Source organism: Neodiprion pinetum, chromosome 5, assembly GCF_021155775.2.
Source record: "Neodiprion pinetum isolate iyNeoPine1 chromosome 5, iyNeoPine1.2, whole genome shotgun sequence".
Lineage (NCBI taxonomy): Eukaryota > Metazoa > Arthropoda > Insecta > Hymenoptera > Diprionidae > Neodiprion > Neodiprion pinetum.
This window is the reverse complement of record NC_060236.1, coordinates 29,588,115-29,609,401: the sequence shown is the minus strand read 5'-3', so window position 1 is coordinate 29,609,401 and position 21,287 is coordinate 29,588,115. Positions and strand designations below refer to the sequence as shown.

Genomic DNA, 21,287 nt, shown 5'->3' with positions numbered 1-21,287 from the left:
CGGTCGGTAGCATAACGAAACTTGTCGTTATGAGTCCATAACGACAGCATAACGAGTTACAGAATCGCGCTACTGTTGCACTGTTTTCCTCCGTCGATAAAAAGTCTTTTCATCGTTACGACTACGTTACGACTTGGTACTGTATAACCTCAATGCTGCATGCCTGTATCGAGAGACATGGCGAGCACGAAGGATTTTTTTCTCACGATTTCAGAACGGGTATTGAGCAACTGGACCGCTTTAAACGTATGTAATTATTTTCACCAGCATCTCGCTGTCGTTCTATTGTTAATCACAATAATTATCTCCTTCTAACATCATAACCTCCCATGCCCGGAACAAGTTGTCTTTCTACAAAGCATTTCTGTAGAGTATCATTAATCAGTTCCGAATAGTTTCATACAAAGCAGCAATACAAAACCTGTAATTAAATTGACTTCAATCCTCCGGACTTGTTTTGTAGAGATAATCGATACTGCTAAGCCACGTATGTATGAACAACAATTTCTCCAAATAATAATAATTCAAATTCTTTTTGTAGCTTGCTGTTGATCATGGAATGGGAAGTAGAGATAGGGCTCAAGATTTCCCGGCATACATTACAGAAGTCTTATACATGAATGGTTAGTCTCCATTGCTTACGTATGTAAATATTGCACTTCTCACATAATCTTCTATATAATCTGACTTCACATTGCTCATATAACCGATTTCAGTTGTGGAAATAAAGTAAAAGATACTTTCAGCTATACAAAACGTTCAGACTATTTACTTTTGAATGTTCTAATGTGAATATTTTGCTTCCAACTCATTTATGATAATTTCATACGTGCGATAATTTGTATCTTATATGTCGAATCCAAATTTGCAGAGGGACTAGATACTGACGATATAGCTGCGGAAATAGAAGAATATATGGACGAGGCTTTCCAGACAGAGTTGCAAGATGATAGCGCAGCAGATGTTGCCAAAGTATTGTTGAGATTTCATAAATATTGTATGGATGGAGATGAAGCCACAGCGGTAACGGAGATGGCGAAATTGCCCCCACTTCAGCCATGGATAATGGGCAGGAAACCCGCCAAGGAAACTTTAGCGCAACCTAAACTTCTGGAAGGAGTAAGAGATGAGATGAAAAATGACGAAGCAGTTGAGAAAATGGATGCTGAGGAGAATGAAGACAATGGATGGACAGAGGTGAAGACTAGAAGACAGAAATGAAACTGTGAGTTGACGAATTACCTACAATTATTTATATTAAAATGCGTGGGGGTATAATAAAACATCGTAATGAACAATAGAATCATTCTTTTATTCGATTAAAAACTCGTTTATATTTAAAAACATTTACATTCTATGCAGTCTTAATTTAATCCTGTTGTTCTACGTCAATACTTTGGCCTGAAACAATAAATATTTTTGTCGCCATGGAAGTTAAAATAATAAGTAATATACCGAGAAAAGTAGGAGAATGATTGCTCCAATTTGTTGAGACACGAAACATCACTAGCTTTTACCAGTGATTTTTTATTTTCATTAAAATGTATAAGGACCGCTTACTTTTATTGTTCATGGAAATTTGCTGTGGTGTCGTGACAATCTCAGCATCCTTTTCAATCTTCAACTCATTTGGTCCGAATAGGCTAAGTATCACAGGTAAGAAGAAGAGACCGTGAAAGAGTCCGAATACCACAACGCATGTAAAGAGCTGAAAAAATTATGGAAAAATATATTAGTATGTAATAGTGTTTAGCTATTCTCTTTCAAAGTCACGAAAATTTGATCATACCTTGAAAAACGTACTGAATAAATACGCTTCGCTAGCACCCAGAAGCACGAATGCTAGGAACGTACTGAGGCCACCGTTGAACACAGCGGGTCCCATTACACTTAGCGTTGCCACAGCTCGCTCTGACAGAAAAAGAAATGAAAAACAAATAAATTATGTGTTCATCGAAATTGCAGATAATAACGTACATTTGCAAAGTGATCCGAAACTTTACGAAATGTCCCGAGTATAACGAACCGTTTTTCGTTCCTTTCATCCTGGTAAATTCCATCCCAATGTGGGCTGCATAATCCACTGCCAATCCAGCACAAAGTAGGACCATTATGCTGGACGATATTTCAATCGTTAGCCCCAGGTAGTACATGGAACCCAATAAATCCACAAGTGTGAATAAAACGCAGCAAATTACCCAGAATGAAGCTTCCAAGTCTTGAAGCAAAATTATCGTTACAAGCCCAACGGCTAGAATTTCCAGACCCAAATTTCTGATTAGTTCTTCGCCGATGATCTGAAACAGCATTGTTTTTAAATAGTTTTTACTCAAATTAAGTGAAAGGTAAATTGGAAGTGTTCTTCATGCGATTACCTTGTTTGCTGTCCACGATACATAATCTGGAGAGAATACTGCTACATGCTCGTTACCCGTTGAGAAATTTATTGATTCTACAGTCTCTCTGATTAATTCCATCGCGCGAATTTGATCCGACGTTGTATTTATTAACACGTGCTGTATTTGAATCTGTGATGTCTGAAAACGAGCGTTCGTCGTCAAATGATGTATGGAATATTCTAGATTCTCGTGTGAAATCGTAATATTCTCAACTAGATGACTACATTGACTGGTAATGGAAATTTAAGTAGTATTGAAGAACCAAAACCTAAATTTACCGTAATGTTGTATTCGTTGATTGGTATTCTGCTAAATTTGATGTCTTTTATGTAAGCTTGACCCTCTTTCGTGAGCAGCAAGTACTCTGTCAAGTAACTGTGATATTCGTCGTTGTCTTCGGGGTCTGAGAAACACAGAAATAAATAAAACATAGGGCTTAACATTTCAACCTAACAGTCTACATGATAGTGTCAGTCTTGCCAGAAGCCTAACATGTGAATATAAATTAAATTTTGAAACTATACAATAACTCTATTTATCAGGAGGGTATAACTGTGAAAACTTGATTCTGCTGGGAAGAATATTGACCTAGACTTCGTGCTTGCAACCACTTATCGAAGGCGATGAACCAGCAATCGACGGTTTGGTTATTAACGTAGGGGTTTGCCTTCAAAGCTTCGGTGAAGTTGACCAAGGCCTGGTGGTCCCGATAGTAGTCAACATCGCCGAGATAAATACCGGCCCGTTTACCATACTTGGGAAAATACTCCTTCAGCTTATTGTTGTACAGTATGGGATACGAGTCCTGATTTAAGTACCAAGTGGGGTCGAAGTTCTGCTCAAGCTGACAGATGCCCCATACGTTCGACCCGAGGATGAAAGTGGTCACAGCTAGGATTGCTATTTTGACGGGAGTCTTCGTAACGAATGGTCCTAAAAATTTCTCGAATATAGTCTGCTGGATGTTTTTCTGGCTGCACCCGTTCGGCTTCCATTCGGGAGTCGGGCGACAACAGCATCCGTCCCTCTGGAGCTGAAGCCGCCTCTCATCGTACACCAAACAGCTAACGAAAAAGGTGATCTCAAATATGTAGAGGAAGAGAATACCCATCGTTGCGAACATGCAGAACGATTCCAAGAACGGCATCACCGTTGTTACTCCGATTGCAAATGCCACAATGTTCGTAACCGACGTCACAGTTATCGACATTCCCGATTGCTGCAAGGCCCGAGCTATCCGTTCCGTTAGATCCGACGGCTTTTCGACCTTGGATATGTTCTCAAGGCTCTGCATAATTACGAACATGTCGTCCACTCCGATACCGAGTAGCAAAAACGGCAGGATAGGATGTATCGGACCGTAGAAGTATCCCATGTAGTAGCAAATTCCGTAGGCCGAAAGGATCGCTTGTCCTATGACCGACACCCCGACTATGGAGAGGTAAATCCTCTGCTGAACAATGTTGCACCTTCCGATCATCAGGATTATGTAAATGACGATCAACGAGAGGCCGCAGAAAAGGACGGTCATATTGCTGTTCAAGACCTGATGAAGAAAGTCGGTGAAACTTCTCGTCGCTACCGCGTAGATCGCCATTCCATCAGGCAAGGTGCGGTTCGAGTAGAGCACCTTCTTAATGAACTCCAATTCCCAATCCGGTGAACGAGGATGCGATTTTTTTAATAAGAAATTTAGGATCGTCGCTTTTGCCCCAACCACGTATCCCCTTGCGTCGTATTCCACTCCGGATAACAGAAGAGAAATATCCAACAGCATGTTGTTGTTATTTCTGAAAGAGATGAAAATATTGACTTCTTTTCATTTTCAACAATACGTCTGGGTATTGGAGGATCCCATGAAATGTTTCGTTTCTTTCCAACAATAACTCACTGGTCGCTTAGGGCCGCCGTAACATCGGCAAGTATTGAGTCTCTGTTAGCGTTTTGAAAGTTCGTCCTTTCTTCAGGCCTCCATACCTTTAATAACGATTGATATAAGCAATCGTGTTTTATCGAGGTATTCAAATTCGCCATTATTTCAGCAGTGAATTCCGTTTCACCAAGATCCACTGTTCCTTCTTCGTCTTCAAACCACGTCAAGTATCTGTGGACACGAGTCGAATCACCAAATTACTTCGATTTAAAAATGAGAAAAAACTCTACTCCCAGAGCATCTTACCCCGCGCAAACGTCATTCCAAGTGTCATTGTCGACCACGATGCTTTTAACGGACTCCTCTATCTCGTACAGCTGTAAAATGAATGTATAATACATGAGACGTGTGAACTGAAGCATTATCGTTGTCGAATATCTTCTGGCTTTCGCGTCTTTCGTTTCTAATATAGTGTGCAAAAGAAAGACTATGGAAGATACAAAGATTTTCTCCTCAATGATTCTCTCAATTCGGAACACATATAGTTACATTCTACCTCTATGTTTCATTTCAAATATCTCTGCGGGATAATCTTAATCACTTACAGCTTGCAAAACTTCTGAATCTAGCACGTTTGGAGCAGTAACTATAATACTTTCGTATCTGAGATCGTCTCTGAAGTGTTCCTTGACCCAGGCAGCGTCGGCCCTGACAATCGAATCCAGGGGCATGAAGAGCTCAACATCGTCCACTTCTTCCGCCCAGAAAAGAAATCCTGGACCACACACCGCGCTTATGCAGAACGATATTATTAACCAAAGCCATGGCCGCGTGGCTATGCTCACCCCTATACTGAAAAAACATTTTAATCGCTGCTATGAAGTTTGAAGGTGTAACGTTTTAGACGTTCGGTGATGAGTAACTAAAATCGTTTCAATAAACCTTATGTAATATATGCTGTACACAAAAAGCATCGGTGTTGGTCGAATATTACGTTATAAGTAGAGTCTAATCAGCAAAGAACCAGCTAAAGTTCTTCATATATTTAATTTTCAACAAGTTTGGTAAAATATAATTGTGTCTTGATTATATATTTGTTATCGCTATTAACAGCAAGAAATTGGCAACCGTTTTTATAGATGTAATCGTCTCAAGCCAACATTGACGTGATATCTTTAAACGGATCACGTACTTCTTTATAACTTAAGTACGTATGAATTGTGCTCAATTAAATACGAAGATGTCATCAAGCACATGCAGTCTTCCTTGCATTGTCTATTGACGATAACAGACGTTCGGATACCGTAGCTTAAAATGCAATCTGACAAATCGATGACCTGCAGTAGTTCTATAACAATCGTAACAAGTAATGATTGTAACTTGTTTGGCGATTTAGCACGCTATCGTTTTATGGCTATTGGAGATGAATGGAAGTAATTACGTAGTAACTGCTTCAATTTTCACTGTCAAAGATTGAAGCTGGTGGTAGAATGTCAGGAGTTTTGATTACATCTATTAATTAAAGCGTGCTAGACTCGGTCGCGTCTAAAATTATGCATTGGCGCGAACGTCAACTGAGAACGTGGACACACATTATGCACTTTATATAGTAGAACAGGTCCTGTGTCATATGTGATCACCCTATCTTAGTCTTCGTGATTTCGTTGTAACAGACGAACTATGCGCGGATTCATGATCATTTGAAAATCCTTGTTTCGATCATTCCAGTCCTCTAAATCAATGTAAGGTAATTGACCACCTCATTCATCCCGTTGACAATCGAAAGGGTTAGGATGAATCATACCTTCATGCCGGTTAAACCGAAATCGAACTTACCGATAGAATATCTTGTCGGTATTGAAATGAATCTTGCGTAGGAAAGCCTTGCACCTTTCCCAGAAGCTTTTCGAACGACCGCTTCGTCCAGGTTCCATCTTAAGTTGGGCGTTTTTCACTTTATATTCAAACGATTACTATTACTGGCGTTTCACGATGTTGTTACACTTCCAAGCATCGCTCGTTCTACTCGCTCGCTCGTTCTACATCAGTACGTGACGCGGCAGACGACAAATGTAATATGAAACAATTACGAGCCTTCCATGCCCGGCTCACTTGACAAGAGGCGCCTTGGGTCTAACTATCATCATCATCGACCAATGAAACTGGGGACGATGATTCGAGCTCTTTTATTGGCCGTTGAACTGTCGCGAAGTGAAGAAAAAAGGTAACAGTAAATACCTTTTAAATAAATAAATGATACAGCACACAAAACTATCATCTTCTCAATTACTGATTACATCGTCAACATCTTTGTTCGCTCCTCATTTTCACCGTATCATCGGTACTGAGAGAGAGTATACCTGGACCACCTTTCGCACGAGAGCTGACACGTAAGAAGAATAACCCTTGGGGCGTTATCGGGACCTGCCCCATGGAAGGAAAAGTACATTGGCATATCTTAGGAATACAACGCGTGGCCTGCGTCAGCCAAAAACTGCCAAGACAGTATAGATTTAGATACATATATGAATGTAAATACATGTATTGCCAATTTTGTTATGCCTGGCCCACTTTTGGATACTATGCCACTCTGGTTGCGTCTAATATCTATGCTAACTTCACCTTTAGACCCTCTTCTTTACTTCGTCTTCTCCTTCTTTGGTCTGACGGCTGATGTTTAATTGTAAGACGATTCCGGAACTGTTGGTAGGTGTGTTTCAAATCACGGACTATATGTTTAGTTTTTCACGAATTTGACCCGCACCTTGTCCAATTTGAATATATATCAGCTAAAACTTTCTCCTAAACCGCGAACACTGTAAGTAAAATCTTGATCGTCATGCTTTTCACGAAACTTGGCAATGATATGATTTCCATATACTTATGCCCAGATAATCACGCATGTGTCTTTAACGAAAAAATCGCGGATTTATGTAGTCCCACATTTGCAGATTAATTGATTAATCGACGATTTCGATTAATCGTTTTCCAATTATCGATTAATCGACGGTTTCGATTAATCGTTTTTTCAATTAATCGCTAATCGGAGCTGCCTCATAATAATTCCGTGGGTCAGTAGGTACATGAATCGAAAACGTCGATTAATCGATTAATCGATAAAACGATTAATCGAAAAACTCAATTAATCGAATAAAACTAGTAGCGATAATTGTAGTAAGTTTACTGGCTTATTGTTAACATGTGAAGTATAATATCACGTCGTAATATATGCCAGCAAATATATTACTGCGATATTTGCTTCAGTGGCATCTTAGGGCGTTCTGCCTCCAAGATTCTGTTCCAGTTTTGACGGTAAACTTGGCCTTGAGTGGAAATTTGCCACTCTTGGTCTTGAGCCCGTGCCTCGTTTCGAACACCTCACGATGCTCCAAGAATTCTGCTAAAGGTCTTCGGAAGCAGAACGGGTCAAATAATAATTAATGAATCACTGGTTGATGTCGGGATACTTTCACTCGTAGACTTACACGCTTGTTTTTCGCCAGCATTAATCGTTTCACGGCTGTATATAAAGAGGCCACCCTTTTAAATTGCATGCGTGAAATTTCTGTGCACATAAAATAGCTAATGGAAAACAGCAGAAATTTCGTCACATAGCTTAAAAAATTTTTAACGTCAATTAGGTGAACTTGTCCGGTATGCAAATTATGTTATGTGCATGGACATTTACCTTGAAATCCCCCCAAGTTTCTCAGCGTCGTGTAATGAGTAACACGTAACTGTACTTTCGATGTAACTAATTGTACGGATATTTTGTTATTCCGATAACGCGGCATCTATTGAATATATTTCTAATAAACCAGTCTAAACAAACATACTTAAAATATACCTAATTCCCGGATATTTGAAGAACTTGTGCTAGATTTCTCTCTGGAATCTTTGGAAACTTCTCAGCGTTCGAATGATGGAAAGAGAAAAAAAAATTCTGAAACCTATGTACAATGATCTTTTTCTTCTTCTTCTTCTTCTTCTTTCTTTTACGACTTCACGTCATAATTTCATGGTCATGCTAATTTTTTTTACACTGCTCTCATATTCGATTTGACCGATGATAATCGATGAACCATGGTTCAAAAAGCCATGCGTTATGCCATGAGAAAAAGAAAAATATATAGGTAAAACTTTTTGTAATTTTTAGTTGCTACAAATTAGTAATTCCCGGGAGTGTTCCAATGTATTTATCGAATTGATAGTAAACCGGGTTAATAACCTTCACCAAAAGTTTCAATACACGTGTGAGTTGTGGCACAGTTTAAACGAGATGCCGCCTTTCAAAATTGTGTCAAAAAACAAAAACTTTTTTTCTGATTCGTTACGGCCTGATTTATATTTTATATTATTACAACGCTTGTTGATTGATAGACGATCACTAATTCGCAAATTTAAAATAAGGGGGTGAAAAATTATTCAACATTAATTGTTAATACCTGGCAAAAAAAATTTTCATGGAAAGCTCTAATTGGTGAATTCTTCGGCAATTGTTTGGACAGTATCGCAAATTAATACAGCATATTTACAAAACAGAAATTCTTCACTTTCCCGTTTACGAGCAATATCCTATCCGTATATAATCATTAAAACCTGCGAAAAAAGTAATTATACTTTCTAAACAATCGGTTGTACTACACCGTACGTGGAGTTGGTTTTTAACTTGACTCGCGTCAGATGATAGAAAAAAAAGCTCAAAGAAATCGCGAGAATTTGGAAGTTTAGCAGTCAACTATTTAGGCGAGGAATTTGTTAGAGATGTAATGACATTAAAGTAATTTTACCCAGACGCAATGTATACATGACAATTCCTGCTGCACGCGACTTGCTTTAATGGAAGTCAATTCCAACGAAGAAGGTCTCATAATGAACCAAATTTGAGTACTTTACCAGGGTTAGTTAACAATTTAACCTTTGCTCTATTCAGACTTAATTCCCGACGTGTTCGTGCCGCACTCACACTTCATTCGTAATTCAGACACGCCTGCAAATCACACTGTGCCGACATTCAGAGCCTGAGTCTAGACAGTGTGGACGAAAAGATTGATAAGAGTTCCGGTCGCCTATTCTTGGTAGATACATAATTGTCAGAATTTTTTTGTGACGGCACTGAACAACGTTGAATGAAATTCGGTTGAATGTATAATTAATGGGGAATTTTCGCGAATGACATTATTGTGGCGACGATTGCAGTAATCTGGGACAGTAATAACAATAATAAAGTAAACGAGAAGAAGAAGAAGAAGAATAAATAGACGAACCAAAACCACCGTCACAAGTGGGACATAATTCTTATTTCTAGAGCCATCACGCATACATCCACTTTAGAATTCTTTAACAGACTCGACAATGTTTGTCAAAGTACAATTTGCGGTAAGAACCATTCGCAGACACAGCGGACACTCACAGACACAGTGCGTATTCATATCCTGGTCTAACGGCGGCTTTACTTTCCTCAATGAGCATACATACACCTTGGAATCTTGGTTCAAGGTGGGGCTAACCGCGCCACTATCGTACCTCGGACCTAAGTGCCACTAGCACCACAATAAATTCCTGTCAAACGTTTGATCAGGATAGATGTACTGGTTTCAGTAGTCTTAGTACCATTTGAGGCAACACTCGTTGCGTGTAATCTGAGGTTATGGTCATGAATGGTACCGACGTGCCTGGATCTACGTAAACACTGATCTTCATATAGCAAAGCGTATCAACTATTAATAACTACCGAGCTAAAACTTGCTCAAAGACGTATTTTAACCATGAATCAAGTAAGGGCGGGTAGTTATTCCGAAACTGTTGTTCATAAGTTGGTCAATTCTACGGACGATGACCTCCTGCTGGGCCCCAATCGTCATGCTTTATCGTTGTGTCTGCATGAACGCATCGGCGGTGGACTTACGAAGCCTTCCATTTGGTCTTCTTTCTTTTCTTTAAATCCTGTTCGTACTCTTTCAATGTGTGGGGTGGCATTCCCTCCTTCCTTTCTTCTCTTAGCCCAATCTTGGTGAGCTGAGTACAAAGAAAGTGTTCCTCCGTGCTTATTACTGCCGCCGATGAACGGATGGTTACCTTCTACCATACACGCACGGTTTGGAAAGAAGAGTAGCCAGTTATACAAGTATGGTTCTTGTCTCTCCGTTTCGAGGCTCTTTTTCGGCGGGCCAATACCCACGTCCATCAACAACTGTTTGAAGGCCAACGAGAAACCTGTCAGTGACCACTGAGACGTGGTCCCACGTTTGGATCTGGCACTTTAAGGTGGGATCCACTACTTTGGACGTAGTCTAGCAATTGGTATTACTAAACGTTGCAGATGCAATAATGTTTTATCGTCACTCTGTCATTCCTCTAATTATATGCGAAAACAATTAATTCTCACCGTCTGTGTGATTCGACGATCCAATTGAAGACTCTTCAGTATTCATCTGTCTGATCTGTCTAATTCATCTTTTTTGGTACGATAGATCTCGGTGACGAACTGGCCCGTTACCCTGTCCATTTTTATCCTGGACGTTGCGTTTAGTGGGCGGACTGGTCGTTGAACGATCCCATATCCTGGTGTTTGGTAGATTCTTGTAATGTGGAAATTTTTTTATATAAATAAGATACGAACCGAAGTATACCTTTACGATAAATCGTAATTTCTTTTACTGGATTCGAACAAAATGCTAGTTAATGTTGCGATAAAATTTCTTGGTTCGTCGTTACATCCCTGGACCAGACCGTTTGGAGTCTAGACTCCCCCTCTATTGCTGACCACTGAGTCGAAGGTGTACAACAACGCATTTAAAACCATGGCAGTGTAAACGTATAAGATGGATAAATTAAAGTGTATTTGTATATGTAGGTAAAATGTGGCTCTATATGTATATCGTCAAGGTGTAGGTTGACTGAGCATCTTCTGGAGGGAATCCACAAACTCCTTTCTCGCTGTGAGACGAGCTCAGTGTCTTCGAATCCTTTAAACCGGCCGGACTCGACGGATGAGTAGTTCCGCGTCGCGCGGTTTAAATTCATATACTCGCGGGTGATTTTTTCAATTTTATTTCATTCCTTTCCCAATTCTGTTTTTATCACCCGTTGTAGCGTCCGTTTCACTTCACTTTCTTCATACGCCAAATCACACCGCATGATTCGATGATTCACGTGCATGGTCGACTACCAGGATCCAATTAGTTGTAAGTACGCGATTCCTCGCAATAGAAATGATTTACCTTTTTCCGCATCACGTGATTATCCATACATCAAGTATCTCATGTTCCTATTTTTTAAAAAAATTTATTATGTATGATATAAATATTCGCACATGTTCTATTGTTACTGTAAAAGTTGGACAACGGGGTTTCTCGTAAGTGTAAGAACCGTTTTCAATCCGAGAGCCATGTATAGAATATAAATGAGTTTAGATGAAAATCTAATTTCGAATTAATGGTCAATACTGGATTTTCCGGTTCACAAGGTTCAGAAGGAAATATTCATTGATATAACGGTAAAGACCATGAATAAATTTGCAAAAGGCATATCATACTTTGTGCGCAAAATGTATACCTCATCAACAAACTTAAAGATAGATAACGCGTTATTACGAATGCACGCATTCACGGTTGATCACTCTAGCGTGAAGATATTCATGTATATTCAAAACTTATCATCCGCTTGCTTCGTCGTATCAACTACCTTGCAAACAGATCAGCAGCAATTGGCTTGCAAATGCATGACCATTTAGTAACAAATATTTATAATATACTATATACATATAGATGTGTGTGTAACAACAATAATGATAATAATGTATGTAAGTGGAATCATTTGAATTCCGGATATAATTTATTCGGCCGCCGACCGCAAAAATATATCCACCCGACTTACAATTAGATGCCGCGAATGCAAGTTCTTTCAGAAAATGTAAACTTTTAATTTCAGAAAAGACTGTTTTATCCTCCTAAAAACTTGTACATTAAAATACATATACATACATGTGCTTAGCTGTAAGGTGATCGTTTTGTATAATGAAATTAACGGTTTTAGAAAGCCTTTTACTATGCGGACGTTATTGCCGGACATTCGATATCTCTTACTGTGACACACCTCGAACTGCTTAAACAACCCGTGAACGTGAATTGTCAGAGAATGTCTTGATGCTGTTCTTTTTTTTCATTCCAGCTGTATTTTTTTTTTACCTTCTTTCGTTCCTTTTTTCCCTTCCCGGTATGGGTACTACTTTCTCTCGACCAGCGATACGAGTCGGCTGGTAACATTTCGTTTATTTTTCGAGGTCGAATCACCCGCACCAATTTCCTCTTTATAAATTTACACCACACAGAAGAAATTGGCATTGTACAGGACACAGGAGCAACGATTGAGAAGGATATCGAGTTTGAAAGCAACAGTTGATTCTCGTTTTCATACTTTATATCTCTCTTCTCTTTCCTTTTCTTTAGACATTCTTTCTCCTTTTAATCGCTTTGCGCTCCTGTTGGAGGTTTATAAGGTTCGCTTCATAAACGAGTTAGGCAAATTTAGAATTAAAAATAGAAGTAAAACAATGAAATAAAACTCAAAAGACTCGAATCTGAAACGAGTATGTATTACGTAATACACGAGATGCCATAGATCATTTCCTTATACATACATATATTATGCAAACATTGAATCCTAGCACTATTGCGTAATTGTAAAACATGTTTAGCGAGGTTTTGGTTCCCATGATATAAACATAATGAACATCGTAAAATTTATTCTTAGACTTCTAACGATGAAACGAATGACAAAGTTTAAGCAAATTCAATAAATTTCCATACATGTATAATGTGCGTGACAAGAAACCGGCGATCGGAAACGTTCTATCGCATGACTCCATCTCGTGTATTTCGGTCGTTTGCCTTGATATTTGCATTATAGTGTCGTCATGATAGCAGTTGTATTTTTTCAACTAATGACGTACGGAAACAATTTATTACAGCGTACATGAATCGGTGTACTAACCCATCATTTGCATCGATCACTAGAGATGTATATACCGCCAAAAGCCAATCACCACCACCTGTAACACAAATTAATCATTCGCTGTATAAGTACAATTTTACCGAATAACTTACCGTTATGGTATATTTAACTTGCGAATTATTTCATTTGTTTATTTCCAACTATTTGGTACATGTTTTTAATTTATACACTGACTTTTATCACTACGGTCCATAAATCTTCAAGTCTGCAGGCAAGCTATCATTTCCCATTGAAGTATAATACAAATTTATTAGTAATTCCGATTTTAGGTTAATCACCCATAACTTGTACTCCATACGGTGTTTATTCGGCAATTGTGGTACACTCTAACGGAATACTTTTATTTTTGTTGTGTTTGCAGAACCATGCGGGTATCCGTAATTCCTCTCTTTTTAATAACGATCCAGGCAGCCTGGGGTCAGTTGAACTTTGATGGTAATCCTTTGACCGAGGACACGATTTACACGGCCGAAGAGTCGCAGTTGGCAGAGAATGCGGCTAAGGGGCGTTCCCTGGAAATCTCGGATACGGAGACAGATTCGTATTTGCTTGCTGCAAAAAGCCTCCAAGCCGAACGGGCCCAGAACAAATACCAAGCTAACGGTGATAGGTCTGTAAGCCCGGGGCCCCCCCGGCTTTCAACGAGAAACGAAATATCATCGGCGGTGAGCTCCTCCGCGAACTCCTACAAGACCATCACGGATGAAGACCTCAAGTCGCCAGTGTCAGCACCCGTATCATATCCTGCGGAGAAAACGCATACCTGGAACCAGGCCTACCCGGAGAATGCGGAAACCGCGCATCAGCCGGAATTTCCCGAGCAGTCAGATGCGGCCCTGGCGATGTTCCTGAACTCGAAAACACCCGAGGAGTCCAAGGTGGCCCTCGAAGAGTACCTGGGTGGGGCCCAAAAGCCGAGTGACTTGTCGGCCCATCACCAGCCCCACATATCGGACATAGTACTGCCTCAGCGAGAAGACTTGAGTCGCGGAAACGAGCAAGTTAACCTAGCGGGCCAGCCGGAACTCCAGTACCCTCAGTATGCACAGCCGGAATACGCGAACCCACAAATAAAACCAGCCCAAATGCCGTTTGCGGCGGATCGGGTGATCGGCCATAACGCAAACTGGGTTAATCGACCGGTCCAAGGTATGGTCGAAAAGGGTCCGGCGGTTCTTAGAGGCCCACCGGTCCCCTACAGGAGGCGGAATTTCGTTGTGAGGCCGCCGTACGTGGGCGGCATTTATCGCGCTCAGTCCAGAGTGGGGCCTCCAGGATTTCCGCCCGGAGGCTACGGCCACGGAGCTCCGGAAATAATTTACACCAAGCCACCCGGCTACCATAAACGGTATTACTCTAAGGCTCCGAATCCGTACGAAGACGCAAGCGCTTGGTTTCCGGACGCCAATCATCCTCCGCCGGATCTTAACGTTTATCACTCACAGTTATACGCCCAGTCCTACGATCCGTACTACTACAACTACATTGCCAAGTACGGAAAGATCAAGCCTCATCTATACGGGAAGTACCACGAACACCAAAAGGAAAGCTTCTTCTCCGAACTGTTCAAAAGTTTCAAAAAACACGGGATGAAACACGTTATGCACCCCATGTTTCTTCTCGGTCTTGGGATACCCATGGTCACTCTTATGCTCTCCGCACTCGTCGGCAAACGGTCGTTTGCTCGCTCGATTTCCGTCGACGCCGACGGTGGCCGTATCACTGACGAAGACATCGACGAGTGGATTGACAAACTTCGTAAAGCTCTTGACTGCTACTCGGGATCAGCCTCCGAAACTGAGAAGAAGACTGCATGCTCGGTCTTCGATTAGTGCGATGCCGATTGTTGTGTGTTCTTGGTTGGTACAGAGGGTACAGGAAGCATTGTATCTAGTTGGTTCCTTCGACGCACGAAATCGGCTGGAAAGTGATCAATCCTCGCATCAATTTATACGTATTCAATTGACTGAATAGAGGCGTTGGTCTTGAACTACGCAAACGCATATGAACGGGGAAATACTTACTATGTACAATCACGACGTGCACGCGGAGAAACATTGGGGTGGACATAGGAGTATCTGTTCATGTATCGTTTCTTGATTTCTTTTTGTAAATGATTTGTTAGAAAGAGAAGATAGACAAACGAATCACGAAACAATGAATCTTATCGCGCGTTTGAATTCTTAGATAGTTTCCCTTCAATTATCATAGAATCGTTCAAACACTACATGGATTCGTATCAATTACGATGACGATAAATTTATTTTACCTTCTATAAGGGGTCAAAAATGATCTCAGTCTTGAACATTGTATGCACCATTTAAACATTTCCTAGTCTCCTGACAGGCCGTGACTAAGTCGATTTCACGCTCACAATCAGACATGCCCGGGTTCCTGAAGTAAGAAGCGAAGAAAATCCCATTTGCATTTCACGATCATATCGTGCTCTCATCACAAACTGAAGTTTTGCACTAATAAATGTGTTAGAAACTCACGTTAACGACAAAATGGAATTCAGTAACGGATGCAATGGAGTAGGGATGTTTACTTCACGACTATGAAATATGCAGTGTGCCACCCAATAGTCAGATTACCGAAAACATGAGCACTCACGGCTATTCCAGTTACTACAGAATTGAAATACGTCCGTACCATCGTTCTTCGAACACTCACACGATCTTGAATTGCGAATGAAATATTTTCATCTTTGACGTCAAGGTGCCGCGCATTCTATAAGGTGTGCATGCCCTTAACGGGCACACATCGAGTTTTACTTACTTGGCAAAAAATGACTCGAGTTCTGCCGGCGTGGAAATTCTTGCGAACTTCAGTGGCGGTTGATAATTATTTCCCAGAATCGCAGATTAATTATATGTAGTGATTTAACGACATAGTAACATTTTTAGTCATGCGGCCTGGTTAGACCGCTGTAACGTATATGTAGTCATCTTTTGCGGTCAGTAACTTTAGGCTTTCGAAGCCAATAATCACGTGTTGCGATTTCTTCGAAACAGTACAATTTTTTATCAAATACTCTTTTTCATTTCCATTTAGCGCAGTATATTAATTCGTTAGACACGATATGCAGTTACCTTGAAACTATGTAAGATAACGTTTATTGAATGAGAATTTATCGGCAAAATTGCAAGTGTATCGCATAATCGCAAACGTTATCAGTTTCAAGAGATTCACGACGCACTTGCAATTTTAATATTTACTTTTTAGATACTAAAATCGGTAGACTACATTCTATAATATGATATGGCAGTGCATTATTAGTACCTAATGATTAAAATACGACGTTGGTACTTAAATGCGATTAACTTCTAACTCCGTTGTATTTATTCTATTTAATCTATATGAAGTATGAATGGATGTGTATATATTTATAATACGTTTAAATATATATAAGTGTTCTTTTAACCCGAAATGTTATTACCGAATAACTTGGAAGATACGCATAAACAATGAATAATTCCTCCAGGGTTAGATCGGGTAAAATAATGGAAAAGTATGAGTGTAATACTAAATGCGTTTTATATATTTAAATAAAGAATGTGCTAGATATACCCGCCTGATTTTTTAATTAAATTGCATCCTTCTCTTCTAGATCAGTTGTGTGCTATAAAGGATTTCGGCGACGAAGAAGCTACAAAGCTAGGGTTTTACACATGTTCAAATATCGTGAAATTAATCATTCGAACGATTGAAAGAAAATTATGCATGGCAATTTTAGCGATCCACATTTCCAGTCTTCTTTAAATTTCGTTACTTTTTTTATTATTCATCATTCACATACTTATTTTAAAAGTTAATACATTAATAGTGGAAAATAAAAAATCGTTATTAAGGCGTGAAGTCGGGATTTTTTCTTAGAATTACAAAACCTTCCATTATCGGCGTCAGTGGTACGTATTCTTCAGTTGCCATTTCCGCTCTTTCTCCGTGGGCCAGCAGGACGGGTGTCGTGTGCGTTTGAAAGCCCGTTATCGTCTTTGGTTTACCCGCCTGCCCGACAACGTCAACGGCAATACCAACTCGAACAGGTACGGCGAGGGGGTTCAGCTCTTCGTCAAAAGTAACCAACATCCTAGGCTGCATCGCTGTCGCGAGTGTGTACAAAAGATAATGACTGCGACCAAGTATTACTGCAAAAGAAGATGAATAATTGTATTTAACCGCATTATTCCTGAAAACAAATGCTAAATTCCAGACACAAAAATGCTCACTGTTCTTGACATCCAAAAATCCGACGAGAGTACCCAAAAGTCCCGCCACTGCTACAGGACTGAGAAGTTGTCTGTCACTGTGGTAAGGCGACAGGGTCAACGTTCCCTTTCCAAGGTGGGTAAGGCCTTGTGCGATACGAACCATGAATAGGTTGTTCGGGTCCTTGGCGTGATACTGAGCAAGCTGTCTGAGCATTGCTGCAAGTCTGGCGTTGTTGGTACCGGCACCAACAAGTCCCATGGCGAAAATAGCATTGTGAGCAACCTCAGAGTCACTGTCGTGAGAAAACTTCGAGAGGGTATCGAGGATGTTTAGTTTGGGGTTCGATACGGAGATGAGTCCCAAAGCAAGGGGCACAGAACGACGTATGACAGGTTCGCAGTACCTGAGAAGATGCCCAAAAGTCCTGTATGCCATTTCGGCGCCTATTTCTTCGCCCATAGCAATAAGGGCAATCCCTAGTACGGCGATAGATTGGCGGGAGCTGAGCTCTCTCTCCCTCTCTTCCCTCTTTTCGTCCCTTTTGTCTTTTTCCTTACGATCGCTCTTCTCGTCCTTCTCATTACTTGACTCATGATGCTCTGAACAAATGTGAAGCAATTGTTGAATCTTCAACACATTTCCTGTCCCTGCGTAAGCGCAAACCTCGACCATAGTCGTTGCCATCGCCTTGAATGGTTCAGGCACAACTTCCAGAGCAGCAATTATTGCCTCTGCTGCCTCCTGCTTACCCAACAAGCACAAGCCTAGTCCAAGGGGCAAAAACCTCGAATATGTGTCTTTCAGTTCGGCATCAGTCTTCTCCATCAACGCGTGCATTATCGCCGTCGTAACGTAAGCATTGCAAGAGCCAACTGCCACCATACCGAGGGCCAAAGCAGTACAAGCAATAACTTCCCAGTTAGATTTGGGGTCGTTAAGCACAGGGGTAAGCAGGCTGAGGACAGCCTCACGATTTGAACCTGCGTAAGCCAGTCCCAGACCAACTATCGCGCCTACGCGCATGCTGTTGCTGCTGTGAAGGACATAGTCGGACAGTAAAGCGAGCGCCGGGTCGCACTCGTTCCTGACTCCACAGTTCACGATTCCACAAGCCAATAGAGCCCCGGATTTTATGTAGTCCTCAGCGGAATACAGGTACTTGTCGATCGGGGTCAAGCCGCCATCAACGTCCCACAATAAAACGAGTCCTAAGGAAGCTGTGGCGCTGAGCATTCCGTGTTCCTTGTTCTTGTAGAGCCACTTATTACCGTCCTCTATCAGTAGCTTGTCATGACCAAATGCGGCGTTAACAAAACCGTTTACAAAACTTGCCGCGAGGTTTTGACGTGCTGAATCTACTTGACCACCTCCAAATGGTGGTCGCGAATTTTCCAGATGAGATTTGTAGACATCTTCGGGTGTTTTTGGCTCCATTATATCCAACTCTCGAGCCAAGTTTAGAAAATGGTTGTTTAGGTGGGCGTTGGACATTATTTCAACCAGGTCATCGTACTCATTTGAGTTCTCATTCAATTCCAAAAATATTTGCTGACGACCAAGCATGAACGCCAGCTGCTTTTGAACGGATCTGAAATGTGGAGTCATCTGATTAAAGGATCATAAATTTACGTCTCTTTGCGTTTGTTATTTGGTTTTGCTCAATTGCTTCATTACCGTTTGAACAGCTCTGGTGTAAAAATTTTTCTAAAAATTTCAGTGCTATAATAACTAGGTTAAAAAATACATTTCTCAAAAAATTAGGACTGGATATAACTTACAAATCCTTGCATGAAGTAAAAATATCCTCTATCAATGTCAAGTCATTGAGCTGCATGGCGAGCCTGAGAGCTTGCGGATACTGGCCAAACTTCCTGAAGAGCTTGAGGGCAGCGTGAAGGAGTGTACTATTTTCTGGATCAGCAACGTAAGGTACGCAGCTGGTGAGGTATAGGCAAACCCTTGGGTAAGCACTCTCGTCAACATACTGATCAAGCAAATCGAGCCGTTCGATTTCCATGAGTAAGTCACATGCCTCGGCTTCGGCATTGTGAGCCATGTTGTAGGGGACAATTTCACGTGCCAAGTCTACCAGTTTTTTCCTGATCACTTCGGCGTCATCGCCGGTTACTTGATCCCACTCTCCTGCAATCTCGCCTGACAAATGTCTGACGTACTCGTGTCCCCATTCCCCGATTTCTAACGCTGAACCAGTCAAGCGGTACTTGAGACATTCCCTTCCCTCTCCCATACTCATCGCTAGGACAGATATGACATCTGAACAGAGCTCCTTGGTTTTCGGGTCATTTATCTTTTCATATACCACCTTCATTGTATCGTAGTGAGGTCGCATAAATTTCAATGGCTTTGGCACGCTCGTCATTGACGTTGTTGACGCACGTATTTGAGAACGGAGTAGTTCTAATGCCGAGAAGTACAAAGATGTGTTCGAATCTTGCAGCCTTTCGACTAGGTTGCCCAACTCCTCCTGAAGCAGCTTGTCTTCTTCTGACTGTGTGAAAACAAAGTAACCATTAATGATGAGTGAGGTTTTTATACATTCGGATTTTTCATTTCTTTTTTTCTAGTTTTACTGAAAGGTTGAACACAGCTAAAAAAAGATTCTTTTTGTGGAATGAAGTTGGCAAATCCCAGTTGGGTTTCATTGTTATTGATTGCGAAAAATTAATGGGTATGAAGATGCGAGAGTAACACTGAATTATATTTATCATCGAAGACAATCGCGGCAGAACGAACGAAAACGAAGGTGCAAGTCACCGGTCAGAGTTGGTTTAATATTTTTAGTACAACAGGCGAAATGGTTAGCCAGCAATTGGTTATAATATCTACTTACCAAATCATTTTTCTCCTCTTCTTTACCATTCTTCACCTCCTTTGATGGTTTCGCCTCAACTTTTGTTGCCTCTGGCATATTTCTAATTATTACGTCTTTTTAGTTAATTTGATATTCGATATCGGAGCAGGTGATATTCAGCTTCAAGATATTCGGCAATCCGTCAAAACTTCCTTGGTTAGGTGAAAGACTGCCGTGGTGATGAGAACGATTTGCGAGTCACTTTGCCGACCTCAGCGGTATCTGGCGGAAAAAAATTATAACCCGCATAATTCAAAATATTTATACGGCCGATACAATACAAAATCATTGACCGTGATGTTTTATTCTACACAAAATTACACCACATCCAATTATGCCACAAAAAATTTGATGGTTTGGTGGTGTTTTTTTACAGAAAAATTTATAAAATTACGGTGGGGTTATCTCGAGTTCCGCCCATATAAAAATGAATCCGCACGTCAGCACCGCTATACGAAAAAAATGTCTTGCACGAAAAATTAAATTATTTTTTACTTACAGTGCCTTTCAGCATATTAATATTAACGATTAGTAATATTTATTGAGTGTTTTTTTTTATTGAAAAATGGGGATATATTTTCTAAAAACAAGTTGAAAAAACATGGATCGGCTACAGGATGCGAACCCTGATCGAACTCCATACAAAATAATGTCTGATTTAACACATACCTAACTCACGCAATCTATGCAAAAATGAATTTGAATATGATCGATGTTACAATTGTTAATTATAACAATTACTGATATTTCATTCTTGAAGGTAATAAAAAAAAATAAAAATTTTTAAGTCGAGTCCTGTATATAAGCAAAGCGGCGAACACTAATTGGAGGATCTCGAATGTCGGACACCGAGCCAATCGCAGAGGTCTGTATTTGAGGTTATTTGTACCGTTAGTTTTGACTTGTTTTTTTTTTT

General features: G+C 40.5%; 4 protein-coding genes across 5 annotated transcripts; 2 read left to right on the top strand and 2 right to left on the bottom strand.

The window, feature by feature from the left end:
* Positions 1–62: 62 nt before the first annotated feature.
* Positions 63–2,217, top strand: LOC124219911 (pre-rRNA-processing protein TSR2 homolog). Its single transcript, XM_046628159.2, has 3 exons — positions 63–246; positions 542–623; positions 872–2,217. Exons 1-3 carry the CDS (start codon positions 160–162, stop codon positions 1,219–1,221), a joined length of 519 nt encoding a protein of 172 aa, XP_046484115.1. The 5' UTR covers positions 63–159; the 3' UTR covers positions 1,222–2,217.
* On the top strand, positions 1,087–17,446 carry LOC124219909 (uncharacterized). Of its 2 annotated transcripts, none has more exons than XM_046628156.2 (2): positions 1,087–1,225; positions 13,649–17,446. In XM_046628156.2, the coding sequence occupies exons 1-2, from the start codon at positions 1,218–1,220 to the stop codon at positions 15,117–15,119; spliced, it is 1,479 nt and encodes a 492-aa protein (XP_046484112.1). In that variant the 5' UTR covers positions 1,087–1,217; the 3' UTR covers positions 15,120–17,446. The 2 variants fall into 2 exon arrangements, with proteins under 2 accessions (XP_046484112.1, XP_046484113.1); XM_046628157.2 differs by lacking the exon at positions 1,087–1,225 and adding an exon at positions 11,224–11,459.
* Positions 1,294–6,380, bottom strand: LOC124219905 (patched domain-containing protein 3). Its single transcript, XM_046628149.2, has 11 exons — positions 6,109–6,380; positions 4,878–5,124; positions 4,579–4,649; positions 4,291–4,503; positions 2,988–4,189; positions 2,678–2,802; positions 2,376–2,537; positions 2,027–2,297; positions 1,790–1,911; positions 1,561–1,708; positions 1,294–1,401 (listed from the first exon to the last, which is right to left on the bottom strand). Exons 1-11 carry the CDS (start codon positions 6,204–6,206, stop codon positions 1,370–1,372), a joined length of 2,691 nt encoding a protein of 896 aa, XP_046484105.1. The 5' UTR covers positions 6,207–6,380; the 3' UTR covers positions 1,294–1,369.
* LOC124219906 (regulatory particle non-ATPase 1) lies at positions 17,040–20,579 on the bottom strand. Its single transcript, XM_046628153.1, has 4 exons — positions 20,351–20,579; positions 19,278–20,008; positions 17,517–19,087; positions 17,040–17,435 (listed from the first exon to the last, which is right to left on the bottom strand). Exons 1-4 carry the CDS (start codon positions 20,426–20,428, stop codon positions 17,134–17,136), a joined length of 2,682 nt encoding a protein of 893 aa, XP_046484109.1. The 5' UTR covers positions 20,429–20,579; the 3' UTR covers positions 17,040–17,133.
* Between the last annotated feature and the right edge of the window lie 708 nt (positions 20,580–21,287).